The sequence below is a fragment of the Varanus komodoensis genome, unplaced genomic scaffold (assembly GCF_004798865.1).
Source record: "Varanus komodoensis strain SLA01 unplaced genomic scaffold, ASM479886v1 scaffold1, whole genome shotgun sequence".
Taxonomy (NCBI): Eukaryota; Metazoa; Chordata; class Lepidosauria; order Squamata; family Varanidae; genus Varanus; species Varanus komodoensis.
The window spans coordinates 122,382,751-122,408,311 of NW_025335268.1; the positions used below are offsets into that span (position 1 = coordinate 122,382,751).

At 44.6% G+C, this 25,561-nt stretch overlaps 1 protein-coding gene across 4 annotated transcripts; it reads left to right on the forward strand.

Moving 5' to 3' along the window:
* Positions 1-3,637: 3,637 nt before the first annotated feature.
* On the forward strand, positions 3,638-24,331 carry LOC123034054 (inositol 1,4,5-triphosphate receptor associated 2-like). 4 transcript variants are annotated; one of them, XM_044451117.1, is made up of 16 exons: positions 3,638-3,682; positions 6,649-6,756; positions 7,071-7,132; positions 8,060-8,136; positions 8,495-8,591; positions 9,651-9,726; positions 10,445-10,472; positions 11,302-11,442; positions 12,199-12,330; positions 13,475-13,622; positions 17,236-17,285; positions 18,523-18,573; positions 20,446-20,525; positions 20,616-20,753; positions 21,681-21,803; positions 23,588-24,331. In XM_044451117.1, the coding sequence occupies exons 2-16, from the start codon at positions 6,731-6,733 to the stop codon at positions 23,745-23,747; spliced, it is 1,389 nt and encodes a 462-aa protein (XP_044307052.1). In that variant the 5' UTR covers positions 3,638-3,682; positions 6,649-6,730; the 3' UTR covers positions 23,748-24,331. The 4 variants fall into 4 exon arrangements, with proteins under 4 accessions (XP_044307052.1, XP_044307062.1, XP_044307077.1 ...); XM_044451127.1 differs by lacking the exon at positions 3,638-3,682 and having other exon boundaries at positions 6,630-6,756; XM_044451142.1 differs by lacking the exons at positions 3,638-3,682; positions 6,649-6,756; positions 7,071-7,132 and having other exon boundaries at positions 8,093-8,141; positions 8,495-8,595.
* Positions 24,332-25,561: the final 1,230 nt, after the last annotated feature.

Here is a 25,561-nt window from a genome sequence, read left to right on the forward strand (position 1 = left end):
TCTGCCCCCATCATCTTTGCAGATATCCATTATCTTCTGCTAATATGATTGTTACTCCTGAAGAGGGTGGATGCAGCTTCACCTGGTGTCTCAGCTCTGTCCATTGCAGTTTGGGTGACCGTGCTGGGACACCAGACCAGTGAGAGAGTCTGGCCTCCTGGTAGTTCTCAGCTTCTCTGACATACCCAAATAATGTCACCATGGTGAGGAGTGTATCCAAGAGGGGAAAGAAATGGATGCATCTGAAGCATAATGTTGCAGGAGAGTGTTGCAATTGCCCTGGAACGACAGAGAGACAAACAAGTGGGTCCCATATCAAATGAAGCCAGAACTTGTCCTGGAAATGATGAAACTGAGGTTGATATACTTTGGGTACATCATGAGGAGGCAAAACTCCCTGGAGAAGATAATAATGCTGGGAAATTCGAAGGCAGAAGAGGAAGACCAAATACGAACTGGAATGAGTTCCTAAAGAAAGGCATAGCCTTTAGTTTGCAAGAGTTAGGCAGGGCTGTCAAGCCCAAGATATTTTGGAGGGCATTCATAGTGTCACCATACATTGAAGACTACTTGATGACAAGTAACAGCTACAGACACACATAGGATCGCAACCTTCAAGTTTTAATCTCTGCTTCTCTCATTTTGTGTCCTCCAGATGTGTTGGACTACAACACCCAGCATCCCCCATCCAGCATGGCCTAGGGCAGTGGTGGTGAACCTATGGCACACGTGCCACAGTGGGCACGCAGAGCCCTCTCTGTTGGCACGTGAGCCAAGTTGCCCCAGCATCCCTCCAGCAGCCAGGCATCGGATGACAGTGCACACAGGGGCCATGCACATGCTCAGAAAGGAGTAGCGGCGCCAGGTGATGATGTCACGAGCCATGACTCATTGGCTGTGACCTGTCTGAGCTTTCACATGGCCGGTCAGAATGCTGCCAAGGAGAGAATGAGAGAGAGAGAGAGAGATTTGCTTGGACTGGCTGTGAGTTGTTTTTTCTAAAATAAAACCTCAGTTTTCAGGTTTCATTGCAGTGTTGACACTTTGTGTTAAATAGGTGGGTTTTGGGTTGCAGTTTGGGCACTCGGTCTCTAAAAGGTTCACCATCACTCGCCTAGGAAGAAGAAGGTGTACTCCAGCACCCTGGGAGAGACCACATGTGAAAGGATATATAGTGTCAGCATAAACATATGAATGAAGAAATGTTTCTGAGAGGGGAGGGAATATAGCAGTCTTTTAGAATGGATGTCACAGGAGAAAGCACCAATTTGGAAGGAACAAGTGTGTGTGAATGAGAATGACAGGAAGATCAAGGGGGTGGGAAGTGATTCCTCTTCTAATATTGTTCTTCCCACTCAATTTTTGTAAACAATCAGTTTTTAAAAAATGATCTATCAACTGAATACTGAGTTGTTGTTATTACTATCACATTTCATGTATATCCTGCCTCTTTTCCTCTTGTGAGTAACCCAAAATAGCTCTAAAATAAGAGAGCTCTATTTTATTCTCACAACAAGAACCTCGTGAGGTAAGTTAGACTGACTGGCTCAAAGTTACCCAGTGAGCTTTATTGCAAAGTAGGGACTAGAACCTGGTTCTTCCAGGTCCCTTGTGCAGCTCTTTCACCACACCTCGCTGACTTCCGTCCAGCACATGTTCAGATGGATGTGATCAACTGGGCTGTAGTCCATGAAAGCTTAAGCCAGAACAAAATTGTTGCTCTTTATCATTCTTGCCCCAACAGACTAAAATAGCTCTCTTCTGGAAATGGTTACACATGCTTTATTGGGGTTACTGTGGAGACAGCATCTGCTTAAATGTCTTCGAATGACGCTGATGTGATTTCTGAAACAATCTGCTTTTTGGAGGCAGCAGTAGCCTTCCTTCTGGCATCTTCTAGTTAGGCCAGCGTTCCCACTCTTTTCAAAGTACTGCCTTATTCTTCTGGCTGCAGTATGGCACTCCCTTCCTAGGACGAGACAGTGGAATCAAGAAAAATCTTCTTGTCTGAGTATAAGCTTCTCTAACATATGGCTTGGAGGAGCTGAAACCATGACAAGCGCACAGTGTTTACAAGTCGGCAGCCATCCGGCTTATAAACAAGGGGCTTCTCCAGCAGCAGCAAAAATGCATTCCAAAGATAGCAGTGAGAAGGAAGTCTGCTTTCAAGGAGGCAGTCAGAGGAGTGGCACTACAGGCTGGCCTTCCTGTGTTGGTGCTTGTGTTAAGGGCAAAGAGCTTTTGCTGCCTTCATCTTCATCATCAGAAGAGGAAGCTCCCACTTGCGGAAGTTCCCTTCAGGGCTCATGCATAGACTTTTGCCTTTCAGCGCTTGATCAGCCTCACATCCCTATCCAGGTAGGACATTTGGCCTTCGATTAGATGTGCAGGTGGGGAAAGTAAAATTCAGAAGGTCTGAGAACAGTGCCATCCTGTGCCTTGAATCCCTCTGCTTGAACATGTGCTGAACTGAACTTGAAATGCAATTTAGGGGAGTAGAAAGCAAATACGTCTTTCTAGGGGGTCAGGGCATCACAGAAAAATGCTCTTGAAGAGAATTAGCACGCCTAAATATTAGCTAAGTACTGAGATGAACAAGTCTTTGAGGACACATGTTGGAGGAGGGGGATTTCTAAACAAGAATAGTGCAGTAGAGCTCGGGGTTTGGAGAAGGAAATGTCCAAGGATGAGTTTTGTTGAAAACAGAAAACTGTTAAATATCAGATATATTTTATAAAATACTTATGCTTTGCTTCTTCATAGGTTTTTCTGTGCTTTGTTCAATGGTGTGCACATGTTGTGGTTATCTTATATAGTAAGGTTGTGTGAGTTGTACATCACTTTGGCAACCATACAAAACAATTAGTTTCAATAATGAACCTTTCTTCTTATTTCTGTAGTCGTGTGATCTTGCAAGAGTGGAATCACATGGCTCAACCCTGTCACTCTTCCATGGAATGTCTTTTTTTCAGTTACATTGTGGGGAAAACCCTTGTGAAAGCACCCCATATTCAGTAGTCTAAATGGAAAGAAATGCCAACTCTTCCAAACCTAAACCCAGATTCACTTGAGCAGAAAAAGGGCTTTGATGTACGAATAACCTGCAACAAACGTCTGAATCCATCCTTGTCCTGCCCATTTCTGGATTTCGAAGTTGGACATTTAGGGGCCAGATATGGTTAAGGGTCCTTAGATGGGAAAGGGATTAGCATTCTCTTCCTGCTTGCTGCTTCTACCTTCACTTTATGCTCTTGGCCTGGATTATAGTTGTTTTCCATGCGAAAGCCTTCGGAGAAGGAGCTTCCAATAGCTTCTGTGTATTGCAGTGACGATAAACAGGGTGTGAGAAAAGAGAAGTCATAAACAGGTGCTCTCAGAAGAGAAGAATGTCCCATTAGGCATGGCGGCGGTGGTGATGCAGCTATGACAACTCCTCCATAGCCTCCTCCCTTCTCTTGCCTTTTGGACAGCTACTTCTTTAAAGCCATCTTGGGACCCTCAGAAAGACGCCTGCATGGAAGGCAAGATGAAACAGTAAACAATCATGGTGCTTTGTGCTCTCCTCTGTACGTTGTCAGTTTGCTTGTAGAATGACAGTGCCTCGTATAGAGTAAATGGCATTTGGAGTGACCCTGGAGAGTGTTTGAACCAAACAAATTGAAACAATTCACAAAACATGGAGGTATGTATTTCGTGAGTGTGTTATATGACAGCTTATTTGCAGTGCGTAATTGTTCTTATATGGCTGTTCCTTCTGAGTGCAGATGCACGGCTATGAGAGGATTTTATTTAACCAGTTCTACCACCACCGCAGGCAGTGGCTTTCACTGGTTTCCTGGATATATTAATGTGACTTTGGGGAAAGTCTGTGTTTGATGCATGCATCACTGAGTCCATACAATAAATCTGGATGTATAGTCATTTCATTATCTGATATTTGGGGGTAGGGATAGAATTCAGATGCTGTTTGCCTCTATTATGCCTTTCATTTTATTTAATGTGAAACAATGCAGCATCGGTGAAACATAGTGATAGTTACACAAAAAACTACTGTACCTTAGTAACTTGCCAAGTGCAGGCTGCTACCCTGGGAACAATTAAAAACAAGCCTCCATAAGGCAGTTTTGTGTTGCAGGCCCTGCAAACTTGTCTACATTCCCTGGGTCAGTGCTGAACTGAATTTGATTAGGGAGCTGCTAGACTCTTGTATAAACTGCAAAGACATCTGGACGTCAGTGTCCAGTTCGTATTTCACTACATGCATCCAACTGAACTTATTTCAGAGCTGCCTCAGCTTTTTGGAAAGGAATTAAGCAACAACAATTTCATTTAGCCTGTTAAGTTCTGAGCTGTTGTTTTAATGCTGTTTGAATATGGTTTTGTTATCTTAAAGTAACAAACAATAGGTGTTATTGCTTTTGTTTGAAATGCTGTATGCTGCTTTGGTGGAAAATGGTTTATAAATAATGATCATGTTAATACAAGTGATGGTTAGATTATTGACAAACATATCTCACAAGTAGTGAAAGAGCTTGACTGACCTACAATGTTTCTGGGTACCATTCGAAGTGCTGGGTGCAGCCTTTAAACCTCTTTAGGCTTTGGGACTTGAGGGTTCTCATATGCGCCTGCTTGAATCTTCATCTGAGGTTCTTCTCCAGGTGAGGAAGATGGCCAGTTAGAGGGACCTCTTTGGTGATAGTCTCATTTATTGAATGTCCTCCCCAGAGAAGTCTATGGGAACCCACAGAATCAAGGTCTAGGCACCACCAAGTGTTTATATGTGGACCAAGTCAGCGTGAGCTGCTTTGAAAGCAAATTGCCTAAAAGGTGGCTTATTAATGTTGGAAATAAATCACAATGAAAAGTAAGGATACACACACCCGATGCATGACATTTCCAGCGTAGAAGTGTTATGTCTGCAGGAGAATAGTTGGGTATGAAGTCTTCTGTTATGACAGGCTTGGAGTAAATGCAATACTCTGTCCCTAGCTTGGGGCATTAGATGGGAAAACCTAGATTCACATATTTTCTGCTTTGCCAGATTTTGAATGACAGAGCAATCTTCACCCAACACAACCATCAGAAAGCCAAACTGAATGTTCTCTCTAGCACTGGAATGGTAGAATACCAGTCTTGGAAGAGGCCAAGAAGTCCATCAGGTCCAGCCTCCTGCTGTTGCCGGACACCAGTTTACACTATCCCACTCAGACGGCTATCCAGTTTCTTTCTGAATGACTCTAGTGTGGGAGAGCCCACGCTATTCTGGAGTTATGTGTGCTAGATTCCTTGAACCTCCATATAAGTATTTGGGAACCCAATTCAAATGGAATCTGATTGAGATTTCTTTTTTCTTCTGTCAATACCCCCTGTGGATGTGCTTGGAACAGAAATAGGGCAGGAAGCTTAAAGGCTTCTGCAGTGCTGTGGTCCCAATTTGAATTGGAGCCAGGTGTGCTTATGCAGATTAAAGAGATCTTTGGCACAATACGTGCGAAGATACCATTTAGTTTGGTCCTGAGGAGGGTAAGAATGCAGCAGAGTTGCTCCTCTGCCAGTGAAGAAGGCTTCCACCAATGGGGTGGCTGTGTCCAAGCCAGAAACTCTCAAAATGCCCATAGAAAGAGCTGCCACCATAAATATTCTTTGGCAGTAGGCTACAAGGGGCGGGGCCTACGGGCTGGGGGTTCCAAGTTTGGAGGTCCAAAGTTCTCTCATTACCCTGAGCAAATAGCCTGGATTGGACCTGAACCTGATATAACTACCCCCCATTGATTTCAATGGGAGGTCCCAAAGTTATTAAAAAGTTTCAGGCTGAAAAGCCTAGTAAAACACACATGTTCCAGTTTCCACTTTGGCTGGCATAAACTATCTAAACCTTGACATTGTGGGCGATTTATCACTTCATTCCTTCATTTACCAAGCTCACTGAGATCTTGGGCAAGTTTTCTTTGGCCTCAATTTTCTGTCTGTTCAGTGAGGGTCATTTGATTAAAGAATATTTTATAGTGTCTGGTTAAGGAGCAACAATTAAGCAGAAGAAGGGTGACTAGTGGTATTGCTGGCTAAAAATAAAATAAAATCCTCATGGAAACATCTCTTATTTTGTGAGGTCTTAGTTGGCAACCAACATCATTTTTTCTTTCATAAGTCAAACTGCACAGATAAACCTCAGTATCCCTTATTGAAGAATCAATGAACTTTCAGGCTTATCTGAAGATGAAATTTCTGAGTGAATGAGAGAGCAAATGGGGTTTAAAAAACAGGGCAACTGTTATCCAATACAATAATTCATGATGAAGTTGAGTGTCAGAAAGAGGAATAGATCCAGGATTTTCCAAAGATGTTCGCTGTGGCACACTTTATTCTAATTTACAAGTCCCACCATTGTTGGGATAAGGGAGAAACAGGCCTCATTACTCCCTTCCTCCGTTCAGAGGCAGAAATACTAGAGCCTTCCCAGCAGATGTCCCCCTTTCTCTAATTTCCACTCCCTTTCCTTCCTCTGGGTCAGAATATTCTTACTTAACACAAGAGAAGACTGCAAGGCCCTATTTGTCAATGTAGTTAAAATGTGATGAATGTAAACATTGCTGAGGCTTTGTGACTCACAGCTTTTTCTTTGGGGGGCGGGGGATGCCTTCACAGGGAGTCTCTCTGCCCAGTTGACCAGGGAGGGAAAGGTCACCGCAAGGACTCTGCAGTGCTGGCTGCCAGCCCCTGGTCCAGCATGGAGAACGGCGTGGTACTGCAGAGGTAAGGTTCCTGAGTCCCTGCCAGCCCGGCATCGGTGAGGCTTTGGAAGGAGCCAGGGGATGATTGCAAAGCAAGCCTGCAGCAGTCCATGGGACCAGCTCATGCTGCGGATTCAGCATGAAGCAGCTTCTGTTGGGACACAGGCTTATCGGGGTTCCAAGGGTCTCTCTCTCCTCCCTCCTCTCTCCTGGAGTGGCAAAAACCATCAGGCTTTGACACCCGTGACAAGATAGGCTGAGAGAAGTGTGCCTTCCTGCTGGGGGTACTTCTCCTTGCTGGTGGAGCTCGGTGTTGATTAAGCCTTATCTTTTCAGCAAAGAGATGCCTGTACAGCATCCGGTGGAGCTGGGCAGACCTGTGCTGTCTCTGGATGCAGGTAAGGTAGTACAGTAACCTGGGGATGGAATAGGGTGGCCAGATAGGCATCGCCTAATGAAAAGGGGAGAAAGATCTGCATAAATGTTTAACATGCTGATTTGAATGAATGGATGCACATAGAAATGAGTACTATAATTTAAATAGAAACATAGTACATCTCACTGAAGTGGAGAAGACTGACCAGGTGACGTCTTGTTTATGGCTGGCAGTCCAAGTATTCACTGTTGGTGGGCAGCTTCAAAGCCCTTCTTGCATTCCTGTCTTAAAGTTCTTTATCGTTAAACTGGACTTGAAACAGAGGCCTTCAAACAGAGGACTGTCCTCTGACAGCCTTTCAGACAGAGGACAGGACCATCCTCTGTTGAATAAGATTCTAAACTATCCTAGAACAGATGGCAGAATCTACAGGCCTGGGGTAGGATGGGGTTATTCCTCACTTTCACTGGGCACTAGCCTGAGGTGGTTTCTTAAAACTGCCCAAAGGCTGGGGTTGCAAGTTGCCAGCAAAGTGTGACCAGCTCTCTACGGTTCAAACCCTTAAACCTGTGACATATCAGCTGTCCTTCGGAGAGGCAGCCTCCAAGAAGTGACCCCTTGTACCTGTTGAGCAAATAGAAAGTGTTCTTGCATGGCACTTCCTTGCGTGTTCAGTTCTCCTTGTCCTTCTCAGGTTCCTATTGGCTGGGGCAGAACACAGCACATTTTCACTCTTCTAGTCGCTTTCTGCTCTGATCCCTCTTGTCTTTTCCCTCCTTTGGCCTACCATCATAGCACTTCTCAGCTATAATGGAGCCCAGCTCACCTGGCCAGGTTCATACTTGTTTATCTCACATGCAGTGGCAGCTAAATCAGTGCCTGCATGGATATTTACTCCTGCAGAGAAGAATAATCTTTTTGCTGCTTTTTCCTTCACTGGATTCCTCAGGGATGGTGGCCAGTTTGGAAAGAAGCTCAGAAAGGATGGTGGATGAGAGAAGGCAGAGTTCTGAAAGCATAAACAGGGTAAGGTTAGTGCAGTGTTCCTTTATTGACATCCTTAACAGAGCTTCCATGTTTTGTTTCATTTTTCCAGTTCAGACCCAGAATGCAGTATAATCTGGACTCTCCCTTCCTTTAAGCCCTTTGCCAAATGGAAACTACCCAGCTCTACCCTACCCAAGTTTGGTCTTGAAACCAAAACACACTTGTGCAAAGATTTATTTTCTTCCTGCCCGTACAACTTATTATAGTCTGTTATATGGTGTTGCATCATGCTGGTTCCTGCTTGCATCACTTCTTTTCCCTAGGAGATTGTTAGCTACAGAGTCACCTGAAGAATGTCTGTCTGTCTTTATCTGTAACTACTGCCCTCCCTTCACAGCCTTGTGCTATGAGACCCCAAGAGCAGGCAAAGAAGGATAAGTCTGGGAACAAAGAACATGCTGTGCGCTTTGAAGAAAGCGGTGAGAGCGATGAAGGTTGGTGAGTGAGCTTTCACTATTGCTTTTGTCATTTGCTCCCCAAGCTTTGGAGTGCCTCCCTCCTTTGCTAGAGAGCATCCCTTACCTTCCCCCCACCCCCATTAGGATTTCAGAGTTTGTAGCATCTTCCAGAGATCAGTTCCTTCTCTTTCAGCTTGCTTCTCCCTGTTCTGCTTTCCTTTTATACTTCCATATTTCCCCAGTTCTGGCTCTCTCCTACCCCCAAGGGGAAACACATTTCTTTCTCACCCCTAAGAAGGATGGTTCCCTCCACTGAGGGTTCCATAGCTGTGCCCTGCACAGTTCTTGTTGTACCATCTTTACCACCCATCCGTGTTTAGTGAAACTGTACCTAGCCACAGCTTTCTTCACACTTGTTGTGCTCCTTTGAATTCTTCCGCTTTCTTGAATGTTCTTGTTGAGCATTCACAACTGAAAGCTACAGACTATACACAGCTGTAACTCACCTCCACTTTCACTTGTATCCAGTATTGTGAAGTGCAGTGCACTGTAGTACAAAGGCTTGCACATTTCTTGTGACTTCCAATTTCGGGCCTTTCTCCTGAGCTTTCTCACACTTTTCTTTGTTTTTTCTCAATTGTACTATTATCTGCAATAACACAATGGTTTGAAGTCCTGATTAAGCTTATTTTTAGATGAGTTATTTTTAGGCCTAATTTACAAATAGACAAATACGTGGCTGCCTTTAAGTCTTTGTCTAAGTATTTCTAATAACAGTAGTATATTCTGTATACATACAACATACATAAGATATATGTGTTCATTGTAAAAATTCACTTAGGTTGCATGTATGAAAACTATAATACTCCAGCAGCAGTTTGTAGTAGCTGGTATTCTGTAAATCAAGGGTATGATACCCAATAACTTGTAAATACAAGTGTTTTTGACCAGTCTCCCATTACTGGCCTTCACACCTTGGCATTTCCCAGTCAAATAGATCGATTCACAAAAGCAACTCAAAAGTCACTGATTCTCTCTGTCTGGCTCTAGTTTATGCTCTGTTCCCAGATCATTTTTTTGCTGTTTCTTGTCTAGAGACTGATACCTCTGAAGATTCACTGAGTACCTCCATGATGGAACTTTCTGTGTTGCAAAGGTTAGGCCTGCACAGGTAGGAAGCCTCCATGTGCCTGCCCATTTCTCATGAGCAGGAAGGGCACTCTAAAAAGTGCCAGCTGTTTTACAAAGGTGGCATGAAAATGACCCCAAAACTCAGGTGAAAGCCAATAGTTGCATTTGGCATCATATAAAATTTAAAAGAATCTCAGAGAATATTGTAATGCTGTTTTCCACAGTCTGTTTGAGATATCAGTTCCCATCAGTTCCAGCCAGCCTGGCCAATGGCCAAGAATGCAGGGGGTTGTAGTCTAAATCATCTGGAGGGCTGGTTGTAAAGCCATGGGGAATCTTACCATATTATTGCCAGAGCTGTTCTCTTATTATTTTGGGCTAATGCTGGCACTGAAATCCATCTGAACTATTCCCATCCAGATCCTCTGAGCTATTATTGTTGGAAGTTCTGTCACTAGGAAGATCAAAGATGGGGATTTTTTTCCTGCATCTGGCTCCCTAGCTACTCTGCAGCAGCTTTCACCAACTTGGTGCCTTCTAGAACTACAATTCCCAGCATTCCTGACTATTGGCCTTAGCAGCTGAGCTAATGAGATTTAAAATTGCAAATATTTGAAAGGTACCAGGTTGGGAAAGCATGTCGTATTGCTTCAGCCTGTGCAGGTTGGAAGCCACAGATTTTCCCTTGTGCCTCTGCTCTGCTCTGCCAGGTCTCTAAGGTCTTGTTCCTCATTGCTTTCTATGCTTCTCCTCTGCAGAGTGGCATTGACGGAACAGGATGTGGAGGTGAGTTCTGCTCTTCCGCAGGTGGCTGGATGTCACCTTCTATGTGTAGCTTCAAGCTGTTCCACAAAATGTTACAGGGTTCTTGTTATCATTAGATCAGCAGCAGCTGCTGCTGCTGCTAATGCCTGGCTTTGGTCTCACAGCTACATCAGAGGACTTTGCCTTCTGGCTGGAAGCTAGCCACTGGCTCAGAGGATCTGATCCTCTGATCCTGCTGCCCTTGGTGGGAATGTGGTTGCAGAAGTGAGCATAGGGTTTTTTTGGGCACTGCTTCTCAGTGACACACATCCTACCCTGTCTTTCTGTGACTCCAACACAGTGTCCTGCAGGTTGATGTTCTGCAGATGTTTCAGATCACAGCTCCCATAATCCCACAGCCAGCAGTGGAAGGACACCAAGTTGTGGGAGGCTAGCCTAACATGGATGACCAGCCTGACCAGTGTCCAGGCAAATCCTTTGAACTTTGGCTTTAAAGACACATTTATTTATTTCATTTTTATATAGCCCAATAGGTGAGGCGCTGATTTTCCCTTGAAGGTTTTTTCTACTGACCACTGAGGTGAAACTGGCAGGTGCTATCAAGCCTTTTCTTTTCCTCCAGAAAAAAATGAAAAGTGAAAAAAGTGTGTGGGGGAGAGGGAAAACTCAGTAGTCTTTTTCCTTTTCCAACCCAATCTGGTCCATAAACATTCCCCTCTAGCCTCCAAACATTTTGCTTTTGAGATAGGGCTGGGGAATTTTCCTCAGAGAAGTCTCTGCTTGAATGTCGAAGGTTGGTTGAGTTTCCTCAGAAGCTCACTTCGCTTCGCTTGCCTCCTCTGCTTGGCAGGCAGCTTTTGCACACTTGGCTTTGGCCTTCCGTTGTGACATGTTCACACTGCGGCGACGGGTGCAAGTAGAAGAGCGGGCAAGGAACACATCTGAGGAGAATATTCAGCAGGAGCTAGAGCAGTGCCGGACAACACTGCAGGTCAGCAAAGACGTTTTATGGTCCTCTTGGTTGTTTTGACTGTATTTTCTTGCAACTCTAAGGGAACTGGGCTCTTCTGTAGCATCGCATTTCCATAAAGAACTAACATGAGGGAGGGAGCAACAAAGAATGGGTTGGCTCCTGAAACGGTTAGTTGTGTTTGCACCCCATCAAAATCAATGGGGCTTAACTCATGTCACATCTTACTTGTCCCATTGATTTCAATAGGGCCAACTAGCTAACATTCTTTGGGTCTAACTCAGTGCCTGCAGTGCCATTGACAAGGACTGAGGTGCTGGTCTTCTTCTAGCTGGAGGGCTGAAGTCAACTCTGGACACACTCTCCGTGGCCACATTCCAGTGGTGGGCAGCCCCAAAGGCAAAAAGGGTAGACAAAAAACACCAACACGTTTCAATTCTGGTTTACGTAGACCTAGGGGGGCATGCCAGCCATTTAGAATTGGGATAGTGCACAAAAGCTGAGAAGCCACTAAATGTCTGGGGGCAGCATGGAGTGAGAACCTCACAATGAAACAGGGAAGGGAGTGCGGCCATCTGAGGACCCTCAGAGGGACAGATCTGGCCCCAGGCATGAAGTTAAGCATCCCTGTTTAAACATTTGTGCAAGCAATGTAGCTTATGTGTAATCTCATCTTTGGGGCTGCCTGTTTGGTTAGGTCTGGTGAAGAACCCCAAGCAGGAGTTTAGCTGATATTCCATGAATGCAGGAATGACGGTCTTCTTTTTATCCTACCAGAAACTGGACCAGGCCTGTGTGGATGCCAAGCACAAGGACCTGCTGGAAGACTTGCAGAATAGTCTTACAGTCCTAGAAGCAGCAATTGAGCGGGCAAACGCTGCTGCAGAGAAGTTAGGAGCTGTCCATCAGGTCAATTTCTTTTGCTAGGGTCACGCATGTAAGCGGAAGGCATCAAAATAATGTGACTTGGAGTACTTTGTGCCAACTGCACCGTGAGTCCATGTGGTTGAAGGGCACAATGCAAGAGCAAAACCAAGCATAATGTTTTCCCTGTGTAGCTCTTGCATTCAGGCAAATGGCATAGTGGCTGGGGATGATGGGGGTGGTAGTCCAACATCAGGAAGGGACCAGGTTGGGGAAAGCTGCCCTACAAGTTGGTCTCTGCCTCTGTATAGATTCACATGCCCATTCATACCTAAAGAAATTGTGTGAAGCTTTGAAGCCCCTTAAAAGAGTCACTTTTGTTTTCGGAGTTAATTGTGCAATCCTATGTATGTTTAGACAGAAAAAGTTCTACAAGTGTTTTCTGTTTAAAAAAGAATCAGATTGTACTCTTGAGGGAATGAGTCATTGACTAGGAAGTCCTCTGTACCATTCTTCCCTCTGCTTTTAACCTGCTAAGTGGCTTTTAGGCAATCCATCGTATCTCAGCCTTAGTTCCTCTGACCCCACCCTGCCATACAGGGCAATAGTACTATTTTGAAATAATGTTGTTCTTTGAATACTCTACCAATGATGACGATGATTGAACTCTACGCTTTGATAGAGACTTACTATGGCATCCATCAGTCCAACCTTCCCCAGCCTGGTGTCTTCCAGATGTGTTGGCCTGCAACTCCCATCCCAGCCAGCTTGTCCACATGGGGAGGGTACCAGGGTAAGGAAGGCTGCATCGGTCAACCAGGAAATGTCATGTGTGAGCTCTGTTGCCGTGCTAAGAATGAAGTGTTTTCAGACAGAGTGGCCATGTATACATGGTCACAGATTTTCATAAATGTGTATTGGTTCATTTACCAAGAGAAAAGCAAATTTAGAAATAATCACTGTAATTCAAATATAAATTCAACACATCTAACCATAGTAAGGAGGGTTGTGATGTGTGGGCCCTACTCCAAGTCTCCTGCCTTTCAAACTTTCAATTGGACTTGGGCAAGATCATTTTTCATATGATGGCAGAAACCTGCAGGCTCCCTCCATGAAGGTTCTGCTGGCTTTTTCACAGAGGATGTGCCCGCTGCTTTCATCTAATCGTTCCTTCGCCTTGCTTCTGCAGGAGGCACGCATGAGCCGGGCCACAGAGGTGATGGTGCAGCATGTGGAGAACCTGAAAAGGCACCACCTCAGGGAGCACACGGAGCTTGAGGAGATGAAGAGGTTGATTCAACAGAACTCCCGCAACCGGCAGCTGGCAGAAAACAGGGGTGAGTTGGGCTCAGCCTCTGCATGCGGGGTCAGCTCATGTGCAAATGTCTGTGCTCTTCGGAAGGAAGGCGGGATATTAGAATAGAACGCAGGCATTGATGCTCCAACAGAGGAGCCATGGGAAGAGGAAGGCATCTGATACTGGAGCAAATTTCCAGGGGCCACTTGTATGGAGCTTGTTTTTGTGCAACTGGCATTCCAGCCCACAAAGACACGTCCGTGTGCAAGTGGATAATGAATGTACTTGTTTCTCAAGGATGTGTCTCTGGATGTCATGTCAGTGAGAAGCATGCATTTGCAATTCACTGTAGATAGGTCAGAGGCAAGCATTTCAGTTATCAGAGGCACAGAAGCAACTCTTCCCTACTGCTGCTTCATAACCTCTGATGCTGGCTGGCCATGGGCCCACCCTGTCCGAAGAGCTGTCCGCCCAAAGCCCGTTCAAACAGCAAGAGCTGTGAGAAGAGAGCACCTGGGCAACAGCTGATGGAGCAGCCTCACACGCCCCAGCACGGCCTGCACTTCTATTGAAATTCTAGTCACTCAAAATGCGCATATTTACACAGAAATGAATATATGTAAATTCTGTGGAAACGTGTGTCCTTTTCCTTCCTTCTCTGTTTGATAATGCCTATGAGCTCCTCATCCAAATGTGAGCTTGACAATATTTTGTATGGCTTGTGCCTGTTAAGCTGTTTGTGAACCAACTTGAAGCTTTATTCAGAATGATGGCCTACCCCATAGGAAAGGGATGCTGAGGGGTTTCTTTTGTCCTGGCCCCTCTTCTCCCTATTTAAATTGAAATAGGCTTTGAAAACAAGCATACACCTTGTTAAAGGGTTGTTAAATTGTTAGAGGATTATTGAACTGGCACTTAAAACTTAGTTAATTAATGGAATTAATTAATGGATTTGAACCTTTTCCTCTCCTGCTTCTGACCTGAAAAAAAGCATCTCTCTCTTGATGCAGGTGTTTCCTTTGGCATGAAATCCACACGTCAGGATTTTCTCAAAAGCAAACAGTAGCTTCAGAAAAAGAATGTTCTTTTGCAGAAAGGGCAGGAAAGGGGTAATCCCCACTCCACTGCCCCCACTGATCCCATTCTTTATTTCAGCACCAGTACCAGCCTAGCCGATGCAATTTGCATTTGTTAAAACCTGGATTCTGGATGTGAAACATTCCATTTAACTTCAAGTGTATTTTGTCCCTTCAAGTTGCTTTGTCATTGCTCTGTTTCACTTAAGGGAAGTGGAAAAGGAAAGGAATATTCCAGTTTGGCTCATTTCCCAAACTTTCATTAGTGTTTCCCTTACAGTATACGAGAAATTACTCTTATTGTGTGGAATATTTCATCACTTAACTTTGAGATCATTTATTTGAGATTTAGGTAGCAACCAGTGCCAGGGAGGAGAGATCCAGAAAGAGAGATATTTTAGAGACTGAAGGTACCATTAATCGAAACAGCTCAGCTGAGCTCTTATCAGTGCTGTGCCTGTGAGAATTTTCACACTTTAATGCAGAGTTTGGTTTGCTACCTGCTGAAAGCCTTCTTCAGGCATTAAGAAGCTCTGGTTCATGGAGAGGAGACTGGGATACACAAACTGTCCCCACCCAATCCACTGTTGACCTTCTTGCATTTAGACTGTAACTAGAGATGGGTCAACTTACCAGGAATGAGTTCATTATTTACTTGGAAAATAAACAAACTCACCCTTGTAGGTTTAGACAAGTGTTCTCCCTCAGAGCAAGCTCTCCTTCCCTATAAATCAGCTTTTGCACATGCACAGTATGAAAATGTTGTTAGGCACAATAGTTTGGAATCATGTGGTTGGGATCCTTGGATCTAGAGCTATGGTGGCATGAGAGAAGCTGCTAAGGACACTGTAGGTGGACCAAAGATTTAGGGCAGGGAAGTTCTGCTAAGTTCTCCTCCTGGTGGAACCAGAGCAGAAGTGGCAAGAGGAAAGCAGCACTGACTTGTGCAAGGAAAAGGATAATTCAATCAATGCAGCACATGAACAGAAATGTCAAATTATACAAGGAAAGGGCTGATGCAAGTGACTCAGTGCATGTGTAGAAATAGCTTTTTTTTGGTATAGGTTGCATTTGCTCACTTTGCTGAGGTTGTTTCTGGAGAGGTTTCTGAGCCATCCTCTGGTCATCAAAACCATCATGAGATTTGTAAACTGTCATGAAATTCTCTCAAATAAATGATGGTATGGAAAATAGATAGATAGATAGATAGATAGATAGATAGATAGATAGATAGGGTGCATCTCCAGAGACTATAGGATTGCTCTTTCCACCATCAGTTCCTAGTTCAAGTGAAACAGAAAACTATACTTAGAGACTCAAGCCATCTGAGTTGCTTGAACTGTTGCTTGACCTTGTTATTTCACTGACAGTAGCATAAGTTACATCTAAAGTATGCTTTAAATATGACACTCCCTCTCCAGAAACATGTGCAAACATTTGTTTCCAAGGGGCTATTAAAAAGACAAACAAAGAAAAATGAGATGCAGTAAAACTGAGTGCTCACATTACTTTGGAATGGTCCCTCTTCCACAGTTCTCAGAGTCTAAAATCATGGAACTACCATTAATTTAATCTCCAGTAAACCATTATGTTTGACTGCAATACATTGTGCATTGGCTTTAAATTCAAAGTCATTTAAAAATAATGGCAGCTTACAGTCCTTTAGAATAACAAGAACCAAGTTGATGGGAGACTACACCAATATGAGGGACAACAGCTGTTTTATGTTCTGATTTGGTCATATGAGGTCCCATTAGTCCCACAGCTCTGAGCATGCCCTGGCCAGTATGGCTGGCTTGAGCCCAAAGGCAGACTTTATAGAATTCTGCCATAATAAGTTTGTAGAGATTAGGAGCATAAGCAGCTGCCTTATTCTGAATCAGGGCATTGGGACACCTAGCCCAGAACTGTCTATGGCAGCCTTCTCCAAGCTGGTGCCTCCAGATGCTTTGAGCAACAGTTCCTTACAGTCATAGAATCACAGAAGAGTTGGAAGGGGCCATGAAGGCCATCGAGTCCAACCCCCTGCTGTTGCAGGACACCAGTTACACCATCCCACTCAGATGGCTGTCCAGTTTCTTTTTTAATGTCTCCAGTGTGGGAGAACCCACCACCTCTCTAGGCAGCTGGTTCCAGTGTTGTATTGCTCTGACAGTAAGGAAGCTTTTCCTGATGTCCAACCTGAATCTGGGTTGCCACAACTTGAATGGATTATTCTGTGTTCTACATTCTGGCATTAGCCAGAAGAGATCTTGACCTTCCTCTTTGTGACAGCCTTTGAGGTCCTAGAGGGATATCAAGTCCCCACTCAGTCTTCTCTTCTCAAGGCTGAACATGCCTAGTTCTCTCAGTCTCTCCTCATAGGGCAGTCCTGACTGTTGACTTCACTGGTTGCAGCTGGTGGGAGCTCAGGTCAAAAACAGCTGGAGGGCACCATCTTGGCGAACGCAGTAAGTTTTTAGAGAGTGGCCTTTGCCAGTTCTACCTAGAGAAGCCAGAGGTCGAACCTCTGTATGAAAGGATATGCTTTGCTGTGAGTTATGACCCTTCTCTTAGGCCTGTCTGTTCTCTTGGTAGATGATGGTGATCAGAGACTGAAGCATCCTCCACTGCGAATGTTCCAGCAGGTAAGGCTGGACGTGGGGAGATTGCATTCAGCTCCGCAGCCTTTGTGGGGAACCCTGCACCAGCCCTTCAGTTGCCCAAAGGCAGTTCATAGTAGCAAAAGGCAAATGGATCAGTCATTTGACTTCCTTGTCTGCTGAGGAGAGACACTCAGAATCACCCTCTTGTTGACCTCAGAGACAAAAATGTTGGATACTGCCCACTCACTATCAGCACTGAAACAAATCGACCACTTCTGCTAGAGCAAGGCCTCATGTTAGCACTGGAGTCTTGTTCTGGAGTCAAGAAAACAACTACTCGTTGACAACAATTGCAAGAGGAGGATGGAAACTGTGGCATGAATGCCACCTTGGTTTATGATAGATAAATCGTGGCTGAAAGAATGATCAGGCCTCCAAGGACTTCCTGGCTGTCCCTCCTGTCCTAAGGATCCTTCCTCTTTATTTTGCAACTCAGGATGCAATCCTCTGCGTGTTTACATAGAAATAAGTCCTGCCGTGTTCAGCGTGCCTGGCTGGAGCATACTGGGTATTGTAGGGTTTTTCTTCCAGTCTAAACATGCAGAGGTTGATGCCGTCAACCACTTTCTCCCACACAGAGCTTTGAGAAAAGCAAAATGTTCTTTCATGCCTTTCTTCCCTGGGTGAACAGTGAGAGAGGCTTATGCAAAGTGCTTCCTGTTCTGTCCATCTGCTTGTGCGTGCAAGAAAATGGTTAGCGGGTCAAACAATGCACATAAAGAAGACAACAGAGCCTGTTCTGTGCTTCATGCTGCACAGAAAGAGGTTTCCTCTGGCACACACCTCCTCCCCGTGCATATGGCTAGAGTCACCTTTACACAGGGTTGCTGGTGTCGACACGTGCAGAATTAGCATCCTAGCATGGCATATACGTGGGTCACAGATGTCACACATGCAGACACTAGTGACCTGTTGATGCAGGCAGCCATAAGGAACGCTGCCTGTGGCTTGGCAGGCTTGGCTGGCCATTTGGCTGTTTTTATCTGTAAAGCATCTTGCTTAGAGCAAGCACCCAAATTAGCGACTGGCGTGCTTCATCAGCGAGCCACCTGCACAGTTTTCCTGCACACTTTTTGCACACATACGCAACTGTGCTAGAGGTTCGTGGAACGAAGGGGCTAGAATATTCCCAAGGGGGCCATGCTCTCTTCTCCTTCAATCTCCCAGAGCTCCCTGTGGCTACAAGCTCTCTAATCAGAATTCTTCCTCCACTTTGCAGGGTTCGGCTCGTCGTCGAGTCAGCATTGCCGTTATTCCCAAACAATTAACGGTAAGGTATCCCTTATTCTATGCTGTGTTTTTTACCCCCAAGAAGGAAAATGTCTGATCTTGTTGCTTAAGTATGTTCATCAAGCCAAAACACACTGCTATCTTTCTTGCCAAACTGCTAAAAAAATAAAATCAGATTCATACTCCATCTTTCTACTAAGAAAGAAGTCACTCAAAGTGGCCATGCATTCTATATTCTTTTTACTCAAAAAACTGTTTGGAATTCACCTACTGTTTATTCAGATAGGAGATCAGAACTGTTTTTACTCCCTGAACTTAGTGAAGCAACTCTTTATTATCCAGTGTTAATTAAGGGTTATCCATATACTATGCCATTACCAAGTGCCATTGTAAGGCATAGTGAGAAATTAATTTGTCTATCTCCATGCTTTGGCATTTTTGAACTTACTCGTTTTTTGGTAATTGTTTCCCATCGGACAGCACCAAACTTCAAGACCAGCCTTTGTTAAGGTTCCCAGTGACTGCTCCTAATGCAGTGCCTGGTGATTCAGCAAGTCTGAGTCAGCAGCATGACACTGACTGGATTCACAAAGCATGACAGCGAAATATTGAGTGTCGTCATTGGTTGGTTGACGTGTTTCGCAAACCTATTCATTGTTGCCTACTGTTGATTCTTACTGTGGTTGCCAACCATGGTATGTACTAATGGTCTGTGGTAGATTTTGTTTGACACATGCTGGGTTATCATGACACCCAAGCATGGGTCGTGTGACAGGACCCATCATGGATGAAGCCTCACAGCAAGGGAGCTGCTTGGGCAGAGTACCAAAAATCTCTTGCCAAGCAGTTGCCTAGTGGCGCCATTACCAGCTCTCCAAAAGTCCCCAAACAACACTTGGGAGCTGGCCAACGGAGGCCTTTCTCTTCCATGCCATGAAGCAAAGCTGCTTTTGACTTGCTGCCACTATTTTTACCTCTTGTATTTGGATCTTATGAAGGTCTGTTTTCCAGCCAGCACATTGCCCCCCCCATGGTGCCCCAGCAGTACTTTGGAAGGGCTACCTGTGGTACCCTCCTTTTTTGATGTTTTGGAAAATGATGCACAGAAATAGCTGCACTAATGTTCCTTTTAACCCAACTGGTCTGATTTGAGAAAATCAGCAGGGTGGGTTAGCACAGGGGAGTATGAGGTCAGTCCTGGGCAGAGAAGGCCTCAGCTGGTTAAATCCATCCAACTTCCTATCTAGGTACAATTATGTTTCTCTCCACCCCTTGGCAAACCTCTCACAGATGGTCTCAGATCACGATCTGCCTGAGGCTTGCAAAGCCCCTGGAGATTCTTATTTGTGATTAGTTTGCTCCTGTTAGCAAAAGAATCTTCCATTTTTGGGGAGTGTGATCAGGGATCCTTAAAGTCCGCTCAGGGTTGCCAGAGTCCTCCTGATGTATCAGATGCAAAACCCACTTTCATTTGACTCTGACTTCACCTACCTTTGACTCTGGTTTCACTCACCATCAGATGTAGCTCCTACACACTTTTGGCTGCAGTCACTGATGGACTTTTCTTGTGGGTCAACAGCCCTCCATATGAAAAAAATAATAATCCCCACCCCTACCATAGGGGATCAGCAGCTATGAGTCACCCCCATCCTCTTCCCCAGATCCTGGGAGTCTGGGATGTAAGATTTGGGATTTTCTTTAATTGCTCAGGTTTTCAAGCTCTGATGCACAAGGGCCGGAAACTTAACTACTATCTAAATAAAACTACAGTTTTCAGGACTGTATCAATTCTCTGCAAAAGCTGCTAATAAAAATAACACTGAGTTGCACAGTACTTGAGGTTTCTTGGCCACATGTCCTCTTTTGATCATGATCATCCCTGTTTTGCTTGGTTTTGCTTTGTTTGCAACAGTTTCACAGCCCTGAAAGTGGCCATGGCTCTGAGGGGGAAGCAGTTAAACCAACTGTGGTAGAAGAGGAAAGCCCAGAAAGGTAGGGAATAGCAAGAAGAGGTAACTTTATGTGCAAAATTGTTTTCCTTTACCCTTGGTGTGACTGCTTGTCTGTGCTTCTGCCCCTCAGACAATCCCACTGCGCCCCAGAAGACTCTGCTGATAATTACTTCCTCCTTCATACTGGAGCTTCTAACGTCTCGCGCCGAAGCCTGCAAAGGACCAACAGTGCTGAGTGTGAGACAGATGGAAGCCACTGCATAGATGGGTAAGGATGATTAAGGCAATTTGCCCTTCAGAGCCATCCTTGGGGAAAAACAGGATGGTATCACTGCTGCCTGAAGGGACAGTCTGGCCTCTCACGAGAGCAGAGAGCCAAGTGAGGAGGGCTTCAACCTGGCATTTGAGAGGCTGGCTTCCTAGTCTTGGGCGTCAACTTCACACAACACAGCAATTATTTCTGCCATGGGTGCAGTGAGGTCTCTTAGAGCAAACATGTCCCATGTGAATGTCTCTAAAAGCTTGTGTGCATGCAGGCTTTGGCCCTGGAGCACCTCAGCTCCCAACCCGTGTATGCTGGCAGGCACGTAGGAAGTTGCCTTGTGCTAAGTTGTACAGTTCAGAGGTGAGCAACTGGTGGATCTCCAGATGTTTGGCCTCACCACTGGCTATGCTGGCTAGGCAGGCAGAAGTTGTAGGCCCCGATATCTGGAAGGCCACCAGTTCCTCACCCCTCTTAACCCAATACTGGTGACGCTGGCTGATGCCTCCACAGTTTCAGGCAGGCCTAACCCTACATGGAGAAACCAGGGATTGATCCTGAAGCTTTTGCCTGCAGTGTATATACTTTTCAATGGGGCTACAGCCCCCTGTGGATGTCTGAGGATGCCATTGGTCACCGATACTTTGTTTAAGTGATGTGGGAAACAGCAGTTTCCTTGCAGTAAAGATTATTACAGTGTGAAGTGAAGCAGCCCTTCAATGCCAAGGTCTCTGTTTGTCTCCAGTCCTTCTCCAAATTGGGATCCAGCCTTCAGAGAGGGAACCCCAAAGCAGCTCCTTGGGAGGGGAGCCCTCTATGGTTGCTTTAAAGTTCCATCTGCATTACCAGAGATAGACTGCTCTGCCTGCATTATGAGTCTCCTTTTCTGGGGTCAGCTGGACAAAATGGAATTCTTGTTGTTTTTCTTTTTAGGAAGGAATCAGAGCTGAGGAGCAGATGTAGCATTAGCAAGACTGTAAAAGAAGAGCCTAAAGAAGAACCAGGCAATGAAGAGGTGAACAAAGAGTACGAGGAACTACAGGAAGATGTTCTCCTGTGAGTGGACAATGTCATCTGTCATCCACAGGGCACCCTCCAGTGGCATCAGCCTGGAAATGATTTTAAAATTATACTAAGAATGGTGACATCTTCCTCCTGGCAGCCATGAATGGGAGAACAGTAGAAACCAAGAGATTTACCCTCCTTTGAGCATGAGTGTACCTATGAAGGCAACACTGGGTTATTCTAGCCTTTCTCCACTATATGGGAAGTTTTCTTAACAGCTGTGAAAACAGCTTCATATAATTCAGTCCTGATCACAGCAACTCAGAGGACAGAATGTAGAGATGGAAAAGGTGCAAGATCAGGGCTTGGAACATCTTGTTATGAGGAAAGGCTTTAATTTAAAAAGAAAAAAATTTAAAAATTTAAAAGAAAAAAAATTAAAAAGATTTAAAAAGAAAAAAAAAGAACATTTCCCAGCCTGGTGCCCGGTAGTAGAATTAGACAAGTTTTCATAATTCTGAACACAGTGGTCATGGAATTGTAGTCCAAACCATCTAGAGACCACCAGGTTGGGGAAGTCTATGAAAGAAGTTAGTAAATGATGCATTGTGTGCAGAAAGTGGAAAGTTAATTTTTCCACTCTTCCTCAAAATACTAGAACTTGAGGGCAAGATTGATTGGCAAGACAAAAGGATGCCATTCTTCCTTTTATAATATTAGGGCCACACACTTGAATGGCTTGGAAAGGAGAGGTGACATATTCATAGATAACAAATCTGTTGATGGCTACTAGTCACAAGGGCAATATGCAGCCTCCGGGGTCAGAAGCAGTGGCTGTTGGGTGCAACAGCGGGAGTGAGTGCTATTATCTCCGAGAAACAAGTTGCTGGATTATAGACTCCACTAGTTCGATACAGTGTCTTTTCACCTGTTTATCTCTTTGCTTCTGTGCCAACAAATCATTAGGGAGCAGGTGCAGAATACACCATTCTGAGAACCTTAGGACAATCTTTTAAAAATCAGTAAAAACCAAAACAAATTTCTAGCCCTTATGACAGTTGTACGCATGAAATCTTTCACTCCTTGACTCTCTCATTTATTTTCGATACAAACTTTGAAGTGTTAGGGTGTGCCAGGTTTTCCTTCTTGTTCCCTCTGCAGATCACGTACTTGTAGGGAGGCAAAGAGAAAGAGTTGCTTTCAGTTCCTCCCAGTCTTCTTGTACCAACATACACCTTTCTCCTTAGCTCTCTTTCTTTCCCTCCCTCCCTCCCCACTTCCAGTCTCTAGCCTTGCTCTTTCTCTCTCCTCTACCTCTTTGCCTTCCTAGTTCCCTCCAGCCTCTCTGTTTCTTTCTCCCACCTCTTCAGCTCACCTTTGACTAGTCGAGGAACCAGAGCAGCCCCTATAGATTAGCCACATCCCCTGTGCCAAACCATCTTGTCATGGTGTTCACAGATGTTTTCCATATTCCCAAATGTATCCATGAGTTCAAGGGTTCTGGCCGCTGCCTTATGGCTACAGAGAAAGTAAATGATATAAAAGACACACATAAATGTCAATGTGCGCCATCAGCACATGTTGCAGCATTCAGATTTTTTTGTGGGGGGAGCATAGAAATTTGTTAGAAATTTAATTTTTCTTTGGTGAAGAGTAGATACAAGCCTGCAAATACTGATAATGCAGCTTAAGAAATAATGGGAATATCATATGAAAAGTAGAAACATCTTCAGACCAGGGTGATAGGGTTTGAGCTTCCCATTTGGAGGTGGGACATCAGTTTGAGAGCTGACTGATTTCACTGGATGATTCTTCTTTAAAATTATGTTTTGCAGGTTCAAAAGATCTAACATGGAGTTCTGCAGAACCTGGTTCTCTATGCCTACTTACTACTGGGCTTTGTTGTGGCTGTTTTTTTTTGGGATTGCTTGCCTCGTTCTGATCCGGATCCTGGAGCTGCAGAAACAATATCCATTTACAACCTCTGACTCCTAGGCACAGAAGATTTTGCACCACCAAAATCACAGACAATTTGCTTATGAAAAATAAAATTAGGGAATAATGCTGTTGAGTGTGCATGGCCATAGGAGTACTGCCTACGATGTTAGGAGACTGCTGTGAAAAGATCTGGAGCTCAGGACATCGCCTGACTCTGGCGGGATGGGGTTAGCTCTTACTCTGTTAATGGCCCACTGTAAGCCCAGTGAGAGACCTTGAGTTGGGATAATGCATACAATCTTGCGGAAAGGTGCAATCAAGGTATTACCCTTTCCTTCTGAGGTTAAATGTCCTTCAAAATGGCACACTGGGATCATCACTGGTTAGTCTGTTGGGATAATCATTAGTTGTTCTGTTGGTGAATGGAGCATGTCCATGGATTTGTGTACCCTGAACTTTGAGCATGGCACTCTCAGGCTCTGGGGCTCAGACCTCCTTTTAATTGTAGCACAATCTGAAGTGAATCCCAGATTTATACAGTGTTAGCAGTTACCAGAACTTGTCAAGAAGAGAGCTCTCAGGTTTCTCAGTGTCATTTTGTTTGTCTTCAACGGTATGGTAGAAAAGTAGAATTGTACACATGGCTCTGTGAAACTTAAAATGTCTTTTAAAAGATCTGCAAGATGGCAATAATTGCACCAAATCATACTGCAGATGGGAAAATGTGCTATGCAACACCCTTATCCACCAGCAGGTGGTGCTGATGGTCACCCAGAGCATCTGAATGAGTTAGATGAGGCTGGAAGCTGAACTACACAATTTATTTATTTCTTATCTGCCCAGTAACTGATGTTCTCTCGGCAATATACAATCAGTTAAGGAAACTAAAATCTCATTTTAAAAGAATTTCAAAAATAATATACTTAGAAGAATAAAATACAACATGGTGAACAACAATCAGCACAGTGAAAAAACAGCATAACACTCTTACAAAATCTCATTCTCTAAAAATGGCTGCGAGAAAAGATAAGGTCTTTGCCTTGCAACAGAAAGTTACTAGTGTACCTGCCAGGTGAACCTACTTGGAGAGCATATTCTGTAAGCATATTCTCTTATAAGCTACCCGCCTAGCTTCCTTTGGCAGGGTCTGAGCAGGTACATGTGAGAGGAAAGATACCTTTAGATTTTTGGTCCCAGGCTGTTTAGAGCGTGAAGGTAAACACCAATATATCAGTTACGGAAATGGACTAGAAGCCAGTGGTGCTGATGAAACACTAGCATCACAAGGTCAAATCTGCCAGCTCCAATTAGTAACCTAGCAGCATTATTTTGCGCTAACTGACGTTTCTAAAACGCCTTCAAAAGTATCCACACTTGCAGCACATGACAATAATCAACCAGGAGATTACCAGAGCGTGGATATATGTTGCAAAGCTATCTCTGAACAGCTAGAGTTACAGTTGGTATATCAAGCTAAGCTGAAAACACCTCACTAGAGTTAAAATGGATCAGGGTTTATTATTTAGGTACACAAAATATGGCAGGGGTGGGATGGGAAAAGGATGTAGCTCCGTGAGTCCTTGTGTGTGACAAGTGACAAGGTCCCACACCCACAGCTAAGCTGTTCCTGGAAAGCGGAGACTATATGCGTTGTTTACATCAGGGAAGGTTGCATGCAGAGGAGAGTAAGAAACCCCTGAGAGAGTCAATACAGCCTTTCAGAGGCACTGCCATATCACCTACAAACACAACACACCTTCTTTCACCTGCAGCCAGGTGAAGCGGGGAGCTCTATGCTCCTAGGTGTGCTCAGACAGATCACCTTGCCACCAACATGGTTGCAACCAGCTCTCCACCCCAATTTGACTGTC